This window comes from Cyclopterus lumpus, chromosome 22 (genome assembly GCF_009769545.1).
Source record: "Cyclopterus lumpus isolate fCycLum1 chromosome 22, fCycLum1.pri, whole genome shotgun sequence".
In the NCBI taxonomy this organism is placed as follows: Eukaryota; Metazoa; Chordata; class Actinopteri; order Perciformes; family Cyclopteridae; genus Cyclopterus; species Cyclopterus lumpus.
The window spans coordinates 5,258,622-5,276,449 of NC_046987.1; the positions used below are offsets into that span (position 1 = coordinate 5,258,622).

General features: G+C 44.9%; 1 protein-coding gene across 1 annotated transcript in view; it reads left to right on the top strand.

Annotated features, from left to right (window-relative positions):
- Positions 1-17,828, top strand: part of alk (ALK receptor tyrosine kinase) — a 308,750-nt gene that overhangs the window by 275,381 nt on the left and 15,541 nt on the right. Inside the window, exons 12-17 of the mRNA XM_034525145.1 lie at positions 3,579-3,744; positions 5,195-5,342; positions 11,461-11,571; positions 12,569-12,710; positions 13,817-13,984; positions 15,659-15,757. Coding sequence (XP_034381036.1) covers positions 3,579-3,744; positions 5,195-5,342; positions 11,461-11,571; positions 12,569-12,710; positions 13,817-13,984; positions 15,659-15,757 — 834 coding nt within the window. The remainder of the gene's footprint in view (positions 1-3,578; positions 3,745-5,194; positions 5,343-11,460; positions 11,572-12,568; positions 12,711-13,816; positions 13,985-15,658; positions 15,758-17,828) is intronic.

Consider the following 17,828-nt stretch of genomic DNA (forward strand, 5'->3'; position numbering starts at 1 on the left):
TTAATGTTGTTCCTATCTTTCATGCTTTTATCTTTTATCCTGTATTATTTTATTGTAAGGTGACCTTGGGTGACTTGAAAGGCGCCTCCAAATAAAATGTATTATTATTATTATTATTATTATTATTATTATTATTATTATTATTAAAAGTATAAACTCAAGAGTTATGTAGATTATGCTGGCCTGGACTTATTGTTCAGAAGGAGTGATACCAAACTTTAAATGGAAATCCCAAAGAATGTTCACTGGTGAAACACGATCCAGAGAGTCCGGCTTGAAGTTCAGACACCAAGACTCCGTCAGTTTGTAATCCTCTCACTTTGTGAAACTCTGAGAAGTGATTATGGCGGCAAATATTTGTATCTTTTGCCACATTGATCATGAGTTGAACAACAGGACAGTGTTTTTGTGTTGCACCAAAAGCTTCGCCTGGTTCCTCTGTGTTTGATGGACCACCCGGCGTGGTTCTGCCTGAGCCCCAATGCGCTGGTCGACCCGACTCGACCAACCGGCTCCGTGAAGAGAGCGCGAGGGCTGTGTTTGCTTAGTTTTGTTCCTACTCGAGGTCTGAAAGTGGCCTTTGTGCAGCCTAACTGGAACTGGAACCTGGCCGACCCAATTATGGAGCCAAAGTTAAAATTGAAAAAAAAAAAGAAGAATGCGTGCCTCAGAACAGCAATCTGAGTCAAGCTGCAGTTTGACGCAACGCGGCTTCTCGTCCCGAGATGATCGTTTTTCACAAAACCGAACGCCTCATTCTGCCAATTTAAAAACAATTCCGAGGCCTAACATGGGTGATGAAACGCTTGTTTACTCGTTACCGACCGGCCCAAGGACTGCCTTTGTCACTCCTAAAGAATGACGTGTTTACTGTTGCCTTGTGTTAATAATGTTCTGAGGAGATGAAGACGTTGCTGTCAGTATTGTAATCCAATCAAGATACTTCTTTGTCTTCCACACTGCGAGTCGCTCCCTTTCTGGCTCTCAATCTCACCAATGACAAAGTTCATATTAGTAACATAGATTCATATAATAGTCAGACAGAGTGCCCCCAGGGGTGTGTGTGTGTGTGTGTGTGTGTGTGTGTGCGTGTGTGTTTGTGTGTGTGTGTGTGTGTGTGTGTGTGTGTGTGTGTGTGTGTGTGTGTGTGTGTGTGTGTGTGTGTGTGTGTGTGTGTGTGTGTGTGCGTGCGTGTGTGTGTGTGTGTGCATTAGAACTCACTCATATTGATAGACCAACAAGATCGATCCGACGGGTTGAAGCGTGAAACCAACCGCACCCTGGGGAGACGGCGAGGGAGAGAGCATTTGAAAGGAAGACTTCAGGCTATCTTCGACACCGGCGGCGCTGCTTTCCATGACAGGAACGTATTCATGTCAGGAAGCCAAGAGGAGACTAAGTGAATGTGCAACATCTAGACTTTAATCCTGCCTTCCCTTCCTTTCTCTTGGGCATGTCCCACCTTGACTGATTGCCGTCTCAGAGGAACCCGTTAAGTTCAGTTAGATTTACATCTAAAGCACCAGTTGGCTTCGGAGGCTTTCCTGCTCCAGTGATGGATTTATTCTCAACAGAGTTATCTCTTTTTTTACCTTGTTGAGTATTGAAAATACTGACTTGAGGGATCAATTTACTTTCGCTGGATGAGAGCCAGGCTCCAGTACACCCCACAATGTTTGTTTTCTTTGTGTGTTTTTAGAGTGTATTCGCTAAGACCGGGCTGAACTCTGAATTGGGCTTGTACCATGGTGGTATTTACAAAGTGCTTGAAATTGCCTCTTGACCGAACCTGAAAAGTGAAACCAACGCAGAACTTGCATTCTCTTGACTGGCCAGCAGGGGGGGGGGGGGGCTCCTCTGGTTGCATAAAGTAGTCTTACGATATGAAGTTTTTTGTGATAATAACTCTCACTCGACTTATTCCCTCAGTGAACATTGTAAACATGAGTTTATGGTCTCAATCTCTAGTTTCAAAGTCTTCTTCAATACCGCATGATGTCCATTTAGTAAGTCAAATAGAAGCAGGGTAATACTTTAAGGTGTGGCGACCATGTGATTGACAGGCCACTACCAGAGATGTAAACAGAGTCAGTCCTCCGCAGTCCAAACATGGTCACTTGCTTTCCCTTGGTTGCAAATTTAAAAAAAACAAGATGGCGACGGGCACGATCCAAGTTGGCGATTGGCCAAAATTACGAACTCAAGGCATCAAAAAAAGTCCACAATGTTAGACCAATTTTCACTGCATGAACCGGCTACGGCGGGACAGTCTCGCCAAGAGATGCTTCGGGATTCATTTGGTGTTGACGAGTTGAGAGCGGCAACGTGTTGAGGAGGCGGAGTGGAGCTCAGTGTGGAGCCATGATGTCGGATCCCGTACCTGGTGCCCTTGGACCCAACTGACCGTGAGGATTAGGCTGACAAATAGGATGCTTGAAATGCAGTCATGCTGTGTCATCATCAAACAGCCACCTGGGATGACTGCTTTCTCTTGGCTTTAAAATGATTAAATCCCAAAAACGCATTACTGCTTTTCCTGTAAAAGCACAATTTCACTCCGTAACGCAACATTATACAATTAATGAGAAAATGGGGCATAATCTCATTTTGTTGTTCTTAGGTACACAAACACACACACACACACACACCATTGCTAAAAACAAAAATATCAGCTTCCTGCCATCAGTTTCCTCAGTGAAAGAAACTGAATTCCAGTGAGAAATCCTTGCAAATACTGGAATCTCAATTCCTGGGCTTCAACTCTAAAAGGCATAACTTTACGCTGCAGGCATAAAGTTATGAGAACATCATCACTTTAATGTTGCACTCCCGGGTATCCTGCCTCTGTTCAATCAGTTTACTACTGCATCTGTGCTTGCAAAAGAATGAATATACAAATAAATAGCCAGGCCAGTCTGTGTTGTGTCTAATCGCAGACAGTGGATCGTTGAGCAGCAACTCGGGGCCCGTGAAAGGCGCCGTGTGAGTTGTTCCGTTGCAGGAATGAGTTTGACATTGGAGCCAGATTTGCAGCGCTGCTCTTACATTTATAAGCAGTCGCAGAGCGTTCACGGGCCGGGCAGAGGGAGAAAGAAGAGGGGAAGGGAGAGAGAGAGAGAGAGAGAGAGAGAGGTGTGCCGGGTGTCTCCCCTCACCGCTCTGTGCTCGCACGCCTTAAATCAGGATTTAGCACTGCAGCGTTAAGCCCTTCCACGTCCATCTGACAAGACTAATCTAGTGCTAATTACAGTGAAAAGAACTCCAATTAGCGCTGACGCGTGGGATTACACGGAAAATGAGGAGAAATGCTCGTCACCTGTGAACCTGTCAGCGCGTCCCCACGCTGCTGTCGTGAATATGATATCCTGGGCTGCACTGGAAGCTCTATATGAGTAGAGCTTCCAGCTCGCAGCACGCCTTTCCTTCTCTCCGAACGTGGGACCCAATGGTCTGTGGAGGTCTTCAGCCTCTCTGTCATCTTTAAGCGACTGAATGCAGAATAAGCGCCTCTGATAGCTGTGTGCTTAACTTATTTCCCTTTTTCTGTTTGTTTCTTCTTGTTTTGTCCTCATGTGCAGCCCAAAAATGGATTTTTCATACCTGCGGGGCCAACGGCCCCGAGGGCCCGACTCCCATCAAGTGCCTCAACTCCTACAAGAACAGCAACGTCAACGTGACCGTGGGCACCCGGGGGCCCTTCAAAGGCATTCAAATGTGGCGGGTCCCGGAAACTGGCACCTACAGGTAGGGCTGCTACCTCGGAGCGCACAGACATCAGACCAAGCCGTTATTTGAGAACACATTTTCACACCCGATAGGCACGTCCGTTTGGCCCCAGCACACCTTAACCTCCGGGGATCGGTTATCACCACCTGCACACCTCTGCACTTCAGCAGCACATCAATCCTCCACAAGCAAGCAGGACGGACATCACTATCAGATTTGTGCAGGAGGGAGCAGAAGCTGGAGGAATGGCGGCTAAATAGCACGATGCACTCCGCACTTGACTCGGAAAGTCCTAAAAACAAACACTGCGTCTACGTTGGTGGTCTTTAAGGCTTCGAAAATACCGTAACAATCAGCCCGAGGACCTTGACCGCAAAACGGTGGACTGCTCTAGGATTAATGCTGTAATATCCACTACCTAGTGCAGGGATCAATACGCCTCCTGTGGGCATTCACGACAACGGCAGGCGTTTAACTTGGATTTAACTTGGATTGTTCAAACAAAAACAAAGAGCTTCAAGCCTCCCACATCAACTCAAAGAAACAAACACACACTCTCACACACACACACACACACACACACCGCTGAGCTCAGCCAAAACTGGTGAGTCTTAAAATACCAAGCTAACAACTGTGTGGACAGCCCTGTTTTAACACATATCTCAGAATTTTAGAAAAACATCTTCTGTCTCTGCACACAACTCCAGAATTGTGGTCCTGATGCAGCCCGGTTGAGATGGCGGGGGCCTGTAAATGAAGCTGACAGACGGTCACAGAGATGAATACGCGCTCTGCATCTCCCAAAAGTCATTAGGCAAACAGCTGAGGTAGCAAGTGAACACCGGGCAGCGCGCTCTCTCTCTCCCTCCCCACCACGCACGACCACCGGGGAAGAGAAATATCGAAGCGCTACCCAAAAACCAATCACGTTTTTTTGTTTTTTGTTTTCCTGGCAAGAAAACTGGAGCATTTGAAATCAGTGTCTTCTGCTGCGTTGTGTGCGTATTTGTATGTCTGTCTCTCTGTGTTTGTGCGCCCAATGCGCTGTGTAGTCTGTGCACTGTTTATTGTGTGTGTGTGGCATGCATAAATCATTTCTTTTATTTAAAAAATCTTAATTTTTGTATTAATGTTGGCTGTTATTTAATTGGGTGCACTCGTGAAACAGCAGGTGCAATAAATGAGGTCTGCTCATCAGCCTCATGTTTGTCAGTTTCTTCTGATACACACCTTCTGCACAGATTGGAATATTCAATGCATACATCACGTTTTCCTATTAAACTCCTCAGAACCAAACGGAAACCCTGAATAGGAGAATGATCCTGCTAATGAGCTGTTTATTGTGTGTGTGTGTGTGTGTGTGTGTGTGTGTGTGTGTGTGTGTGTGTGTGTGTGTGTGTGTGTGTGTGTGTGTGTGTATGTGTATGTGTGTGTGTGCGTCTCATTTGTTTCTGCACAAACACCCCAGGATCACGGCCTACGGTGCAGCTGGCGGCCGGAGCGTGTTGGCCATGAGCAGGTCACATGGCGTGTACATCACAGGAGACTTCCTGCTCAGGAAGGGCGAGCTGCTGTACGTCCTGGTGGGACAGCAAGGAGAGGACGCATGCCCCAATGTGAGTCTACTGTGGTGCAGAAACATGGTGTTCAGCCGACATGTGAGAACATACAGTTCACAGAATGTCCTGAGAGCAGAAAAAATGGAGGAGGAATTAAAGTCCTGATTCATTGTGTTGATCTTATTTGAAATAGCTGCATTGGAAGCCAAACGTATTTTTCTTTGATGAACTTGCATATGGACAATTTTATATATATTCATATCACTGTACATACCTTCTTTGATGTTTTCTAACTTTCAGACCAACCGAAATGTTATCGTGTACCTTTTTTTTTTCTTTGGGGAAATCTGAGAAATTCTCCTATTTGTCTCAGCTGCCTGCAGGGGCGTGTCCCTGTCTGTGTTTGATTGACGGCAGCTTGCAGCGCTGTCACAGTGCCGCTGAGAGCCTGCATGTTATGTGCAGAAAAGTCTCTCTTGCTACGGAAGCTTCCTAACTGAGTGAATTGATTTGAAGGGGCAGCCTTGATAAGAGCTGGTTGAATTGTCAAAATGCTAAGGAAAGTTGCTCCTTATCTCCTTTTGCACAAGGTACACTGGGTCGTCCTTTACAGAAGGAAAGGAGATAACGCCATATCAGCATCCCTTGCAGCAGCAACACTTAAAGCCGTCAATAAGCTGCCGTCACTGTTTAATTGGGCACTATGGATAGATTAAAAACATCCTTCTTCGGAGGCCTGGACAGTAATCACTAATTGAATTGTTCAGCATTGAGTTTGTCTCTGTAGGCTTCTCGTTTTCTTTTTGTCACAAATAAAGTTGTTTCCAGTGAACAAAAACCCATCTACCCGCCATCGTGTCAGCGCAATCGGATCTCCCCAGATGTGTTTTCCTACGTCCTTATGAATTGTCCTCCAGATTCTTCTCTGACCCCGTGACGTTTTCCGTCGAGGTCAAGGAAAAGACGAGCTAGCTTTCCAAAATGTGCTTCAGCCGAGCAGCTAATTAGCTATCTGACGTTGGCAGTGGGCCCCTCCCCGTTGAATGTGTGTTTGGTGGCTCACTCAACTCGCCCCTTTGTGTCTGTCAGTTGGATAAGAAGGAGACGCAGGAAAGCTGATGTGGGTTGATGCTCAGAATCTGTGGCTCTTTTGTCGCGTGGCCTGCGAGGCAATGCTCACTTCACCGCTGTATGCAAGATCTGATTGGCTGTGTCGATATGAAGTCTCCGCCTACGTGGGCATTCCGCTGGATTATTGCGAAACTAAGGGGCCGCCATCGTCAAACCAAATAAATATAAATGTCCTCCTTTTGGTTTCGTCTTTAAGACACGCAGGCCTGTGCTGCAGCAGAACAAACCAACAGACAGTTTATTTTCCAGTTGGACTTGAAGAGGATAACGATGACATTCTGAAAGTCAAGGAACTGGTGTTCCGGTAATTCTCCTCATGGACCGTTATCCACTTTGGATACCCAGATCATAAAAATGTTTGCGGCCACCAAAAACTGTTTCAGTCTGCGATTGGAAGCTTTCCGTGATCTCCCCGTTGTCGCTCTTAAGCTGACTTGGCACAGCGTGCTTCTTCCCCACATTTCACAACGCTGAGACTAAAACCCTCACAATCCCTCTCCGATGATATCATCCATCATCTGCTATTTATACGTTTTAAAACGAAGGCCGGTCCTGCCACTGAAAGTACAGCGAAAAGGGGGGTTAGTCGCCAATAGAACATTGTCATCGGGGGAGTCCACCTCTGTTCATAGGCATATGAATAATAATAACTGTATTTATATAGCGCCTTTCCAAAACAAAGTTACAAAGTGCTCTACAATAAACATGAAAGCAAAGAAGAAACACAATTAAACAGTTAAAAATAAGATACAAAAATAATATTGAGGTACACATTAACACATTTCTGTATTATTACTAAGAAAGAAAATGTCATAAAACTGTTACTTTTCAACGTGAGGTGGAATTCATATTAATATCAGCTATGTGTGTTGCAAAGACACACAGAGCTTTATGACCGACATAAAGCTCTACGTATTATGTCGGTCTTAATTATGATCTGCTCAGTTAATTACCTGGTTCAAGGATACGTCATACCAATTAGTAAATTGGTATGACGTATCCTCATCCAACAGTTCGTATGAAACCTTGTGAAAACATATTTTTCGTACATTCTCCTATAAATGTCCAGCAACACGAGTGCTTCAGTACACCAGCCCCGGCAGTGCAGAACCTGTTTAAGGAACAAAACTACTTAGGTAGGTTAAGGGAAACAAATGTTTTGGGTTTAAATAACTACTGACGTAAGTGGCGTTAGTTGAGTACACAGCCTAACATAAAGTAACAAAAGTAAGTGCTACGTTAATGTTCTCGTGGTTTAACTCTGGACATGAACAGCGGTCTCCTTGGTGAATGTCCTACATTTGCGTGACCCATCTATCCAGCAGAGCCTCGTCTCTTTATACCACCCGAATACCTTAAGAGGCCGCCCTGCACAGACAGTACATACAAAATACAGTGCATTACTTTTTGTAGGTAAAAGTATGAACAGTGAATGCCTCCCAAGGTGACACATTTTAGTTTGGTATTTTGGAAAGGTCTATGTATCTAGATAATATTTAAACATTATAAGCCTTTCTAAGTGGTACCGTTTACAGTTATCAACCTTCAATGACAAAAATCAGTGATCCAAAGAAGGAAATTGGTTTTGAACCGAACGTGTAATACATAGACACCTTTATGAGCAATGATCATCATCATCATCATCATCACAACCATAATATTATACTGCCATACTAAAATATATTCCAGGTGTTCATATTCTGTTTAATCATCATAACAGTCATTATTATTGTTATAGTCAGCTTCTACAATCCTCCTGCTGCTCCTCCTCCCAGAAATGTGTCAGCTACAAACCTGTAAAATCAGATTTTTGGTATGTGTGCAAATTGGTGATAAGGGTCCCCACATCCTGTAAGAATAAGTACCATTTTAGTGAGGAGCACATTTGTAAGAATCCCAGATACATATTTATAATTATTTTATTATGAGGGCAAGGTAGTGGACTTTTTTAAATTGTATTTATGATAAGCATACATTTGTCATCAACCCATGTCCTTTAGTCTCTGGTATGTGGGGCCGTAGGGGGTATAGGCTTGATTCCACTTCACCCCTTTTGGTGCAGAACAGCAGGTAATGCAAATCCTTCACATCACATCGGCTAGATGATGGTTCACGGTCTAAAGACAAATGATTGCATACAGCTGTGTAATTCCACTGGTGCATCTCGGGGGTGATCCCGGGAATTTGAAGCACTTACTCTATCCCAACCCGACAAGAGCATCACGTAGGTCATCTCCAAGGGGCTGAGCAAGGTTGCTATGTTGTTGATGTGCCACATTCCGGTTATCTTCTTTACAGACATGTGTGTATCCTCACTCACAGCTGTGTTGTGATTGTCGGGATCATCACGTAGGATGAGGCGTGTATTTCTAAGATGGGATGTCACGCTTGAGAATGTCTCCGTAGTTAGCTTTCTGATTTTCTGGGCTTTTGAATGAGCCCCTTGATATCTCCAGGGCGAGCGGGTCTTCCACAGTCTCTACAGGAGCCCAGAACGGACAAACTCATAAACTGTTTATATGTGTATATAACACTCTATGCATACGTAATTGTTGCATATATTGGTACATAGGATCTTACAAAAGACTGCACAAAAAAACTACAGATACTCTAAGTCGATAATGACTACGGAGACATTCTCAAGCGTGACATCCCATCTAAGTGATGGAGTAAACCAAGCACAACAGAACCAGGTGGTCCTGAAAGCAGATAGAGATCTCTTTGGGCATATCATCACTGCTTCGGCAAGTAAAGGTCTTTACTCTCAAGATGTCCTGGCTCGTCCACTTGGTCCGGGGGCCTTGGGCTCGCTCAAATCCAGATGGCTCATTGCTGCACACTAACAAGGCCAATCTCGGGAAGAGAGTTTTTCTACGAAATCAGCACGAGCAGGTGCAATATATCGGAGAACACGCTCGCATGCATCATTGATGGAATGAGCCTTGTGAAAAAACTGAAAGGTGATGGCAACACCTTTGGAGAGATTGCTGGCGCCGTGCTGAACCCGGCGATGCATGAAGGAGGAAACAGCAAGCGGGTAGACGTGGGGTTTGATGTGCACTGGAAGACATCAGTCAGGAACGCCGAGAGATGCAGTCGTGGCTCAGCAATTAGCACTCGATGGAAGATCATCGCCCAGGGACACGGTGTTGTGAAGAGGAGAATGCTGTTTAGTTATATCAGACGGCGAAACAGCCTCGGCAACATCTTTACGAGGACCAGTGGAAGCTAGCGGAGAGCCGGGTAAAGCTTCAGGACAAGCGGCAAACTCATAAACTGTTTATATGTGTATATAACACTCTATGCATACGTAATTGTTGCATATATTGGTACATAGGATCTTACAAAAGACTGCACAAAAAAACTACAGATACTCTAAGTCGATAATGGCCAAAACAATGATTGCTCCAGAATTGTGAAAAGCGACTAATTTGAAACAGATATCATGCGTCACAGAAGTTGAAGGTTACAAAGAAAATTATTCACAACAACCTTCACGTGAAAAGTAAACATTAGCACTCCAATAAACATGTATTAAAGGGAGGTACACCCTTCTACAGGTCACAGCGGGACACGAGGCAGCTTTAGTTCCTGTTGTGTTTCGGGCCTTTGTTTTCTAGAAGCACTATGTGTAGCTTAGCAGGTCCTCACTACTGTCATCCAGTTATTAGTTTTTAACACGGTGTGTCTTGAAGTGCTCAGTGCAGACAGCGCAGAGGGACTGGGCTCTTCCAAAGTGAGTCTGAAGTCGATTACGGTTCCTCTTATTTCCCCCCTAGTTCTGACAGCGAGAGACAACGACTCTCTCCAAAGGGTCGCCATGAAAGTGGTTTGTGCTGTAGAACAGTGTTTTCTCACACCTAGCATTTTGCCTCCCCCCACTTGTCCTCACAAATACTTGCTCTTTCCAGGCGTGCCTTTCTCCTACACACACACACACACACACAACTTTGTGCCACCTTTTCTCTCTCTCTCTCTCTCTCTCTCTCAGACACAAGCTCAATCTATAAATAAGAAGCTGCAATGACAGAACAGGCCTAGAGGGAGACTCTTAGAACATTTAAATGCACTGCCTTATACCCCCTCTACCTGTCGATTACTCACTTAAGCCCCGCCCCAGCCCCTCAAAGGGAGCGATGAGCCACTGTGAGTGTGTGTAGATGTGTCTGAGTAAAACTGAGCGCAGGAATCTCGAGCCCTCTTCCTCTCAGAGGAGCACAGGCTCCAGGCAGTCAGCATATATTCACACAACCTCAGCTATGAAAGAGCATCTAGCATCAAAACGTCCAGCTCCATCCTCATGAAAAGGAACTATTTCTTTACTGATTATCAAATTAAAACACATTGACAGTATACAGTAATCATTTCTGACCGTTTCGATATAAAGTGAAGATAAAAAAGATGACTTGTTATTGGTATGTAGTCAAAAGATAACGTGAACATGAATATAGTATCAAGTATAGTAATAAAGCTCTATTTACACATCTGCAACGTCATTATTTATGCAGCATTTAGTATGTTGAATTAGTTTTTGTCGAACCTATCAGCCTCATTTCCTCCAATTACGTTTCAAACTGTGTAGAAATCAGCTGCGGAGATGTCGTATTCAGCCAGAAACATGAATCCATCTCTGCTCAGGAAGCTCTCCGACAATAGTCTGACAGTCTCGTAGTCATGTGAACAGGAAATCAATAAATACTCAAATCTCACTGGAATTGTCTTACAAAGGGAACATTGGTCCCTGCCGCTCAGATCCTGCATGCATCTGGATATTTCTGCTTGGCGTTTGTTCGCCGTTATAATGCTGAAGTCTTAGACTCACAGCAGCTGGAGTTTGGCAACTGACACACATGAAAGGACTTCTTTGGTGAAGTGAAGTGGCATCTCTCTCTCTCTCTCTCTCTCTCTCTCTCTCTCTCTCTCTCTCTCTCTCTCTCTCTCTCTCTCTCTCTCTCTCTCTCTCTCTCTCTCTCTCTCTCTCTCTCTCTCTCTCTCTCTCTCTCTCTCTCTCTCTCTCTCTCCCCCCTCCCTCACCCCCCTGCAGTCCAACGGCAAGCTGAACAAGATCTGCCTGGAACAGAGCGGCCCGATGGTGAACAAAACCCAAGTGAAAGGGGGCGGAGGAGGAGGGGGCGGGGCTACGTATGTGTTCAAGGTAGGAAGAAGGTGCAGAGGCGATGACACACTTGGTATGTTGGAACTGCACATCGTTTGTAGAGATTTGTGCATGATATAATTAATATGTGAATCTCATATGTTAAACAAGTGCAGTCTCCACCATACAAGCACTTTATAATAGACATAATATAAGTGACCTGTCAGGGCTGTCACAACATCAGTTTTTTTGATACACGTTTAGAGTGAATGATAACAAAAAATGTGAAAAAATACAATTGTACCTAGATGCAGAGAGAGTCTGTAACCATGTAAGAGGTGCTGGGTTATTTACAAGATATTAGTGAATGTGTAAGATTAAAATGATACCAATATTTCAATTTTTAAAAACCATAGAGCCAGGTCCCTGTAGGGATGTGGGCTCAACAGTTGCCAACGTTACTGGGTTCACATGAAGTCTTATTTCAACCATCTTATTATCGATGGTCAGGCAGCCGGGATGAGGCTGGGTAGTGGACTGGCCTTAGGCCCTAGGTGGGTTATCTTAGTATCCATCTCGGCTCTCCTCTCTCTCCTGGTTGGAAAAAAGTCAAAAAGGATCATAGTATGTAGTATGTCAAAAAAGTCATTAAAAAGTAATAGTATAGTCTGTTGAATAAAGTAATAGTATAGCGTGTCTAAAAAAGTAGAATGTGTCATCAAAAAGCCGTAGTACAGTATGTCATAATATAGTACAATATAATATTTTATTCTATAATTACACTATTTCTTAAAAAGTGATAGAATAACATGTCACAGAAAAATCTGGAAGCCAGATGTGGTTTCCTTTGGGACTGAGGCTCACTGTTTGTTTCCCAACTTCATGCTAAGCTATGCTAAGCTAACCAACTAGTAGCGACATAATCTCCATACAAACGTGAGCTGGTGTTAAATCTTCTCATCTAGCTTCTTAGAACGAAGAGCAAATGAGGACGCATTCCTTTTGAAGAGCCGATGCCACCACGTGAATAGCTAACATGTGAGCAACGGTCACGCAGGTGGACAAAGAGGTGTACGCCCCCCTCATCATCGCTGCCGGGGGAGGGGGCCGGGGCTACAGCAGCCTATCAGAGACCCAGCTGGAGCAGATGGACTATGACCCCAGCCAACCGGGACGCAGCGGGAAGTCCAACGCCGCAGGTACTCAACTCTAGTGTGCATGTGTGTGTGCGTGGGCGTGTGCTTGTGCGTCTGCATGTGTGTGTGTCTGTGTGTGCGTGTCTGTGTGTGTGTGTGTGTCTGTATGTGTGCGTGCGTGTGCGTGTGTATCCGTGTGTGTCTGTGTGTGTGTGCGTGTGCGTGTGTGCGTGTGTGTGAGGTGAGCAGAAGACTAAATACCCCGTTACCGTACCGTAGAGAGTGGTCGTGCATTGCACACGAGCCAATCGGTTTACAGACAGCCTGGACGTCGACGTGTGCTCCCCAACGCATCCATTCAACCCACGAAGGCGTGCGCTTCATAGATGGTCCACCCAGGGTGTGTGTTTGTGTTTTGGGTTTGAAAAACAACAAATCACGGCGTGGCCCTTGCTCATGATTATTCATACGGAGCACTCGGTCCCCCCTGTCACAGCTCGGCAGAACCGCGCGCTCCGACCCACCGACGGAACGCTCCATCCATGCCCACCGCGGGCTGCATTATTCATGACGCTCGGCGTTGACGAACAGCCCGGAAAACAGAACTTATTGATTTTTACATCAGGCACAAAGCCCAAGGTTTACTTTTGAGGAAGCTCGGTGAATGAGAAATGAAATATTTAGCAGGTCTGGCCGGTTTTGTTGCCAGGTTGGTGAGATGTGGATGTTTTTTTGTCCTTCTTCTTTCATTTGTTTCTATCTCTCAGGCGCCAGAGTATCAGGGAAATGAAAGGGGAAATTAAATTGGCTACTGTTCCAGAATATGGGAGGGAGTAGTTTGAGCTTCGTAAGCTATAACTTTAATCTTGTGTTACCAGGTCTCTTTTAAGGGATTTGTATAGTGTTGGTCTCTGCTGGAACCAGTGTTGTTATCACTAATAGGGCATTGGTGTGTGTGTGTGTGTGTGTGTGTGTGTGTGTGTGTGTGTGTGTGTGTGTGTGTGTAATCTAACCATGCATTTCTGCAGTCTAGCATATTTTTCCCATAACATTGACCCATTTAAAAGCTTACTCCGTTTCTGTCTCTCACACACACACACACTGATTGACTACACAGCGTATAAGTATTAAAGTGTATTACATCAAAGGTGTGTTGTGTTTGGTGACAGGTGGAGGCGGCGGTTGGAACGACAGGGCCCCCGTCAGTCAGGGCGGCAGGCCGCTGGTGCTCGGGGGCCAGGGAGGCCAGGCCTGTCAGAAGTTCTGGCAGACCCACGGCGGCTTCGGGGGCGGCGGAGGTGGCTGCATATCTGGGGGCGCGGGCGGAGGCTACAGAGGTCAGTCTGACGGGGTTTTTCTTTTTTTAACTGCCATTTTGGAGTTTAATAAAAAAGGAATCGCGACGAGCTGTCAGCCATGACCCCAATGCGCATCTTGTGCCGTATGTCTTTTATAATGAAACGGGGTGACAGAGGTCACGCAGGTCAGGGACACGGCTGGATCCCCGAAACAGCCGCACGTCCCGCCCGCCCTCTAGATTAGACAAACACAGTATCACAGCATCGACATCTTGTGTCCTGGTACTGCGTGTGCGTACCATTAAGTGGTGTGTTTGTCGTATGAGATAATCCTCAGTAGATAACTGGGTCATAACAACAGTGCACAGCATATACGGCATGAAGAGACGCATTTATAAATAATAAGCAATATGAATATCAAAAAGGGTGGCAGTCAAAAGATGCAAATAACTGTTTCATTAGAACGCATTGAGACACACACGAAATGTGTAAATGTGTTAATACAGAAAAGGCAGTTGCAATCCTCAAACTGAGGTTCTGTCCCTACTTTGCTCTTGAGGATGGAACTGAGGTTCTGTCCCTGTTATTTTAGTCTTGAGGATGGAACTGAGGTTCTGTCCCTGTTATTTTAGTCTTGAGGATGGAACTGAGGTTCTGTCCCTGTTATTTTAGTCTTGAGGACGGCACTGAGGTTCTGTCCCTGTTATTTTAGTCTTGAGGATAGAAGTGAGGTTCTGTCCCTGTTATTTTAGTCTTGAGGACGGAACTGAGGTTCTGTCCCTGTTATTTTAGTCTTGAGGACGGAACTGAGGTTCTGTCCCTGTTATTTTAGTCTTGAGGATAGAAGTGAGGTTCTGTCCCTGTTATTTTAGTCTTGAGGACGGAACTGAGGTTCTGTCCCTGTTATTTTAGTCTTGAGGATAGAAGTGAGGTTCTGTCCCTGTTATTTTAGTCTTGAGGACGGAACTGAGGTTCTGTCCCTGTTATTTTAGTCTTGAGGATAGAACTGAGGTTCTGTCCCTGTTATTTTAGTCTTGAGGATAGAAGTGAGGTTCTGTCCCTGTGTTATTTTAGTCTTGAGGATGGAACTGAGGTTCTTTCCCTGTGTTATTTTAGTCTTGAGGATGGCACTGAGGTTCTGTCCCTGTTATTTTAGTCTTGAGGATGGAACTGAGGTTCTGTCCCTGTGTTATTTTAGTCTTGAGGATAGAACTGAGGTTCTTTCCCTGTGTTATTTTAGTCTTGAGGATGGAACTGAGGTTCTTTCCCTGTGTTATTTTAGTCTTGAGGATGGCACTGAGGTTCTGTCCCTGTTATTTTAGTCTTGAGGATAGAACTGAGGTTCTGTCCCTGTGTTATTTTAGTCTTGAGGATAGAACTGAGGTTCTGTCCCTGTGTTATTTTAGTCTTGAGGATAGAACTGAGGTTCTTTCCCTGTGTTATTTTAGCTCTTGAGGATGGCACTGAGGTTCTGTCCCTGTGTTATTTTAGTCTTGAGGATGGAACTAAGGTTCTTTCCCTATGTTATTTTAGTCTTGAGGATGGAACTAAGGTTCTTTCCCTATGTTATTTTAGTCTTGAGGATGGAACTAAGGTTCTTTCCCTATGTTATTTTAGTCTTGAGGATGGAACTAAGGTTCTTTCCCTATGTTATTTTAGTCTTGAGGATGGCACTAAGGTTCTGTCCCTGTGTTTGACCACCTGGCCTCTTAGGTGGCAACACGTCGGCAGACAACAATCCCAAACACGACGGAGATGACGGCACCTCGTTCCTCGGCCCGGAGGCACTGCCCTTCCTCTACCCTCTGAAAGGTAATGTCAGCCCAGGAGCTTGTGTTAGACATCTGATAAGCTTTGTCGTGTTCCTAGGTGAGAGTTGATGTACTCGGGGAACTTTCCTATTGACATTTTAAACGAGTTCTCGTCGCGGCGGTACGAGCGTTCACAGCACATAACCTCGATAGGTTTTTACAGCGAGATGAGAGTGACCCTGTCAAATCAGAAAAAAAAGATATTGTAAGAAAATATATATTTAAATTAAAATTGCGCGGCAGCCACGGAGGGATGAGTCAGGACTTCTGACAGAAGACACACCCAGATTATTTGATTAAAATGCCTCCAGATAGAGAGGAGGAAGCGCTCAATAAATCCATCGGGTCACACACACTTGAACTTGACAGGTACTAGAAACACAATCTGACAGAACATTTGAGCTGGAGCGGTGACCATCTATATATCATGTAAGACTCTCCTCTTCGGTCAGCTACATAGAAAAAAGGAAAGAAAACAAATGGAAGAAAAGGGGAAATAGAAATCGAAGTGCTTTTTACAATCGTGCTCCATCCATTGGGCTGGAGCAAAGTAACCAGTGCTCTCTCTCTCCCGTTGAGCTGTAAGACGGCTGACGCTGTCTGCTGAGCCACTGCTGCCACTCCTCACTCTGTCATCTCACTCGCTTCATTTCCTCCAGAGGGAAAAAAAAAAGACTTCAGAGTGAATTCCAGCTGTAAATGAAACGGAAATTGCGATTGTTGGTTTCGAACTACACACAAAATGTTTGTTCTTTTTTTATTTGATTTGATTTTTTTACACGCATTACTCTCCATCCTCTCTATTGTGGCTGGTTAACGCGTCGCTTCACTGGTCTATGTTGTGAATTAAAAAAGGTCGTTATGTGTATATTAAACATTAACATCAGAAATGTACAGTCAGGCTTTATGATTAAATGTTTTAAGAGTGTTTTTTGAGTGTGTATACATTCAGAGATTGATGTAGGGCCAGAATCATGATCACAGCCCACAGGGCGGGATGTCAAGTGGAGATCTGCACTTTGATAAGTTAAAAAGCATATCGTCTGTGTAAAGGTCAGCGTTAAAGGCATTCGGGGCGTTTTGAAGTTGTAATCGCAAAAAAAGTCTCTGCCTCAGCTGGAAAGTGCACTGCCAAGGTTCTCCAGCTCAAATAAAAGCAGCAGGTGATGCCGGGGGCGACCCTGCCGTGTGCGCCGAGAGGCCGGAAAGAAAATCACAGCGAGACGCCGGAAAGAAATCACAGTGCAGCTGTTGGACAGCGGCAACCGGACTGCAACACAGTGCCCTAATCCACTGAGCGCAGGATACAGATAGGAGAGCGCGCTGCTCGTCATCCAGTGCTGGGGCGCACCGAGCTAAACCTTCATGTCACTCGAGGCCAGCAGAGCGTCAACGAGTCCCACTCGGCCCATACGGCGTCCACCGTTCTGGAGAAACGTCTTACTTATTAACTCATTATACTTGAGAGAAGGAACTAACACTCATATAGTGTGCATGTAAATGCATAGCCTTTGTACGGGGATGCATACATTAACTGTGTGTATTTTTTGTGGAGAGGCCAGGCCTGGGAGAGCCTCCGTTTGTGTTAATATGATTCATGTTCTGTATATTCACTTTATTTGTGTTAAGGACCCCCTTGGAGTCGAGAGGGTTTATCCCTCTAATGCAATACAATTCTTCATGTTCACGGCCATTTACCATCATATCTTTAAGAAATATATGTAAAGATCGTTGGAGAAAACACAAAGGTATTCATGATCCACAACATGGAGAGTCACACCCACGGCATTAGTATGCTGTCGGCATCAGTACTTGAGACATTTGTATTCTTCCTCGGCATCCTTTCAACTGTTTTCTAGGCTAGATTTATGTATTTGCACTTATAAAGCTGATAACGGGAAGATGAGAGGAAATAGATTCTGCAGATGGGTGCGTTCGCTTTGCTTACTAAACAGCGGCAGTCTTCACGAGCAGTCCATAAATTATTCACCCTGGCCGGATTTTGCACTTGCGCTTGCTGTAGTTTACAATTAGGAAAAATGGTTTCCTCCTCAACTAAATGAAGTGATGGA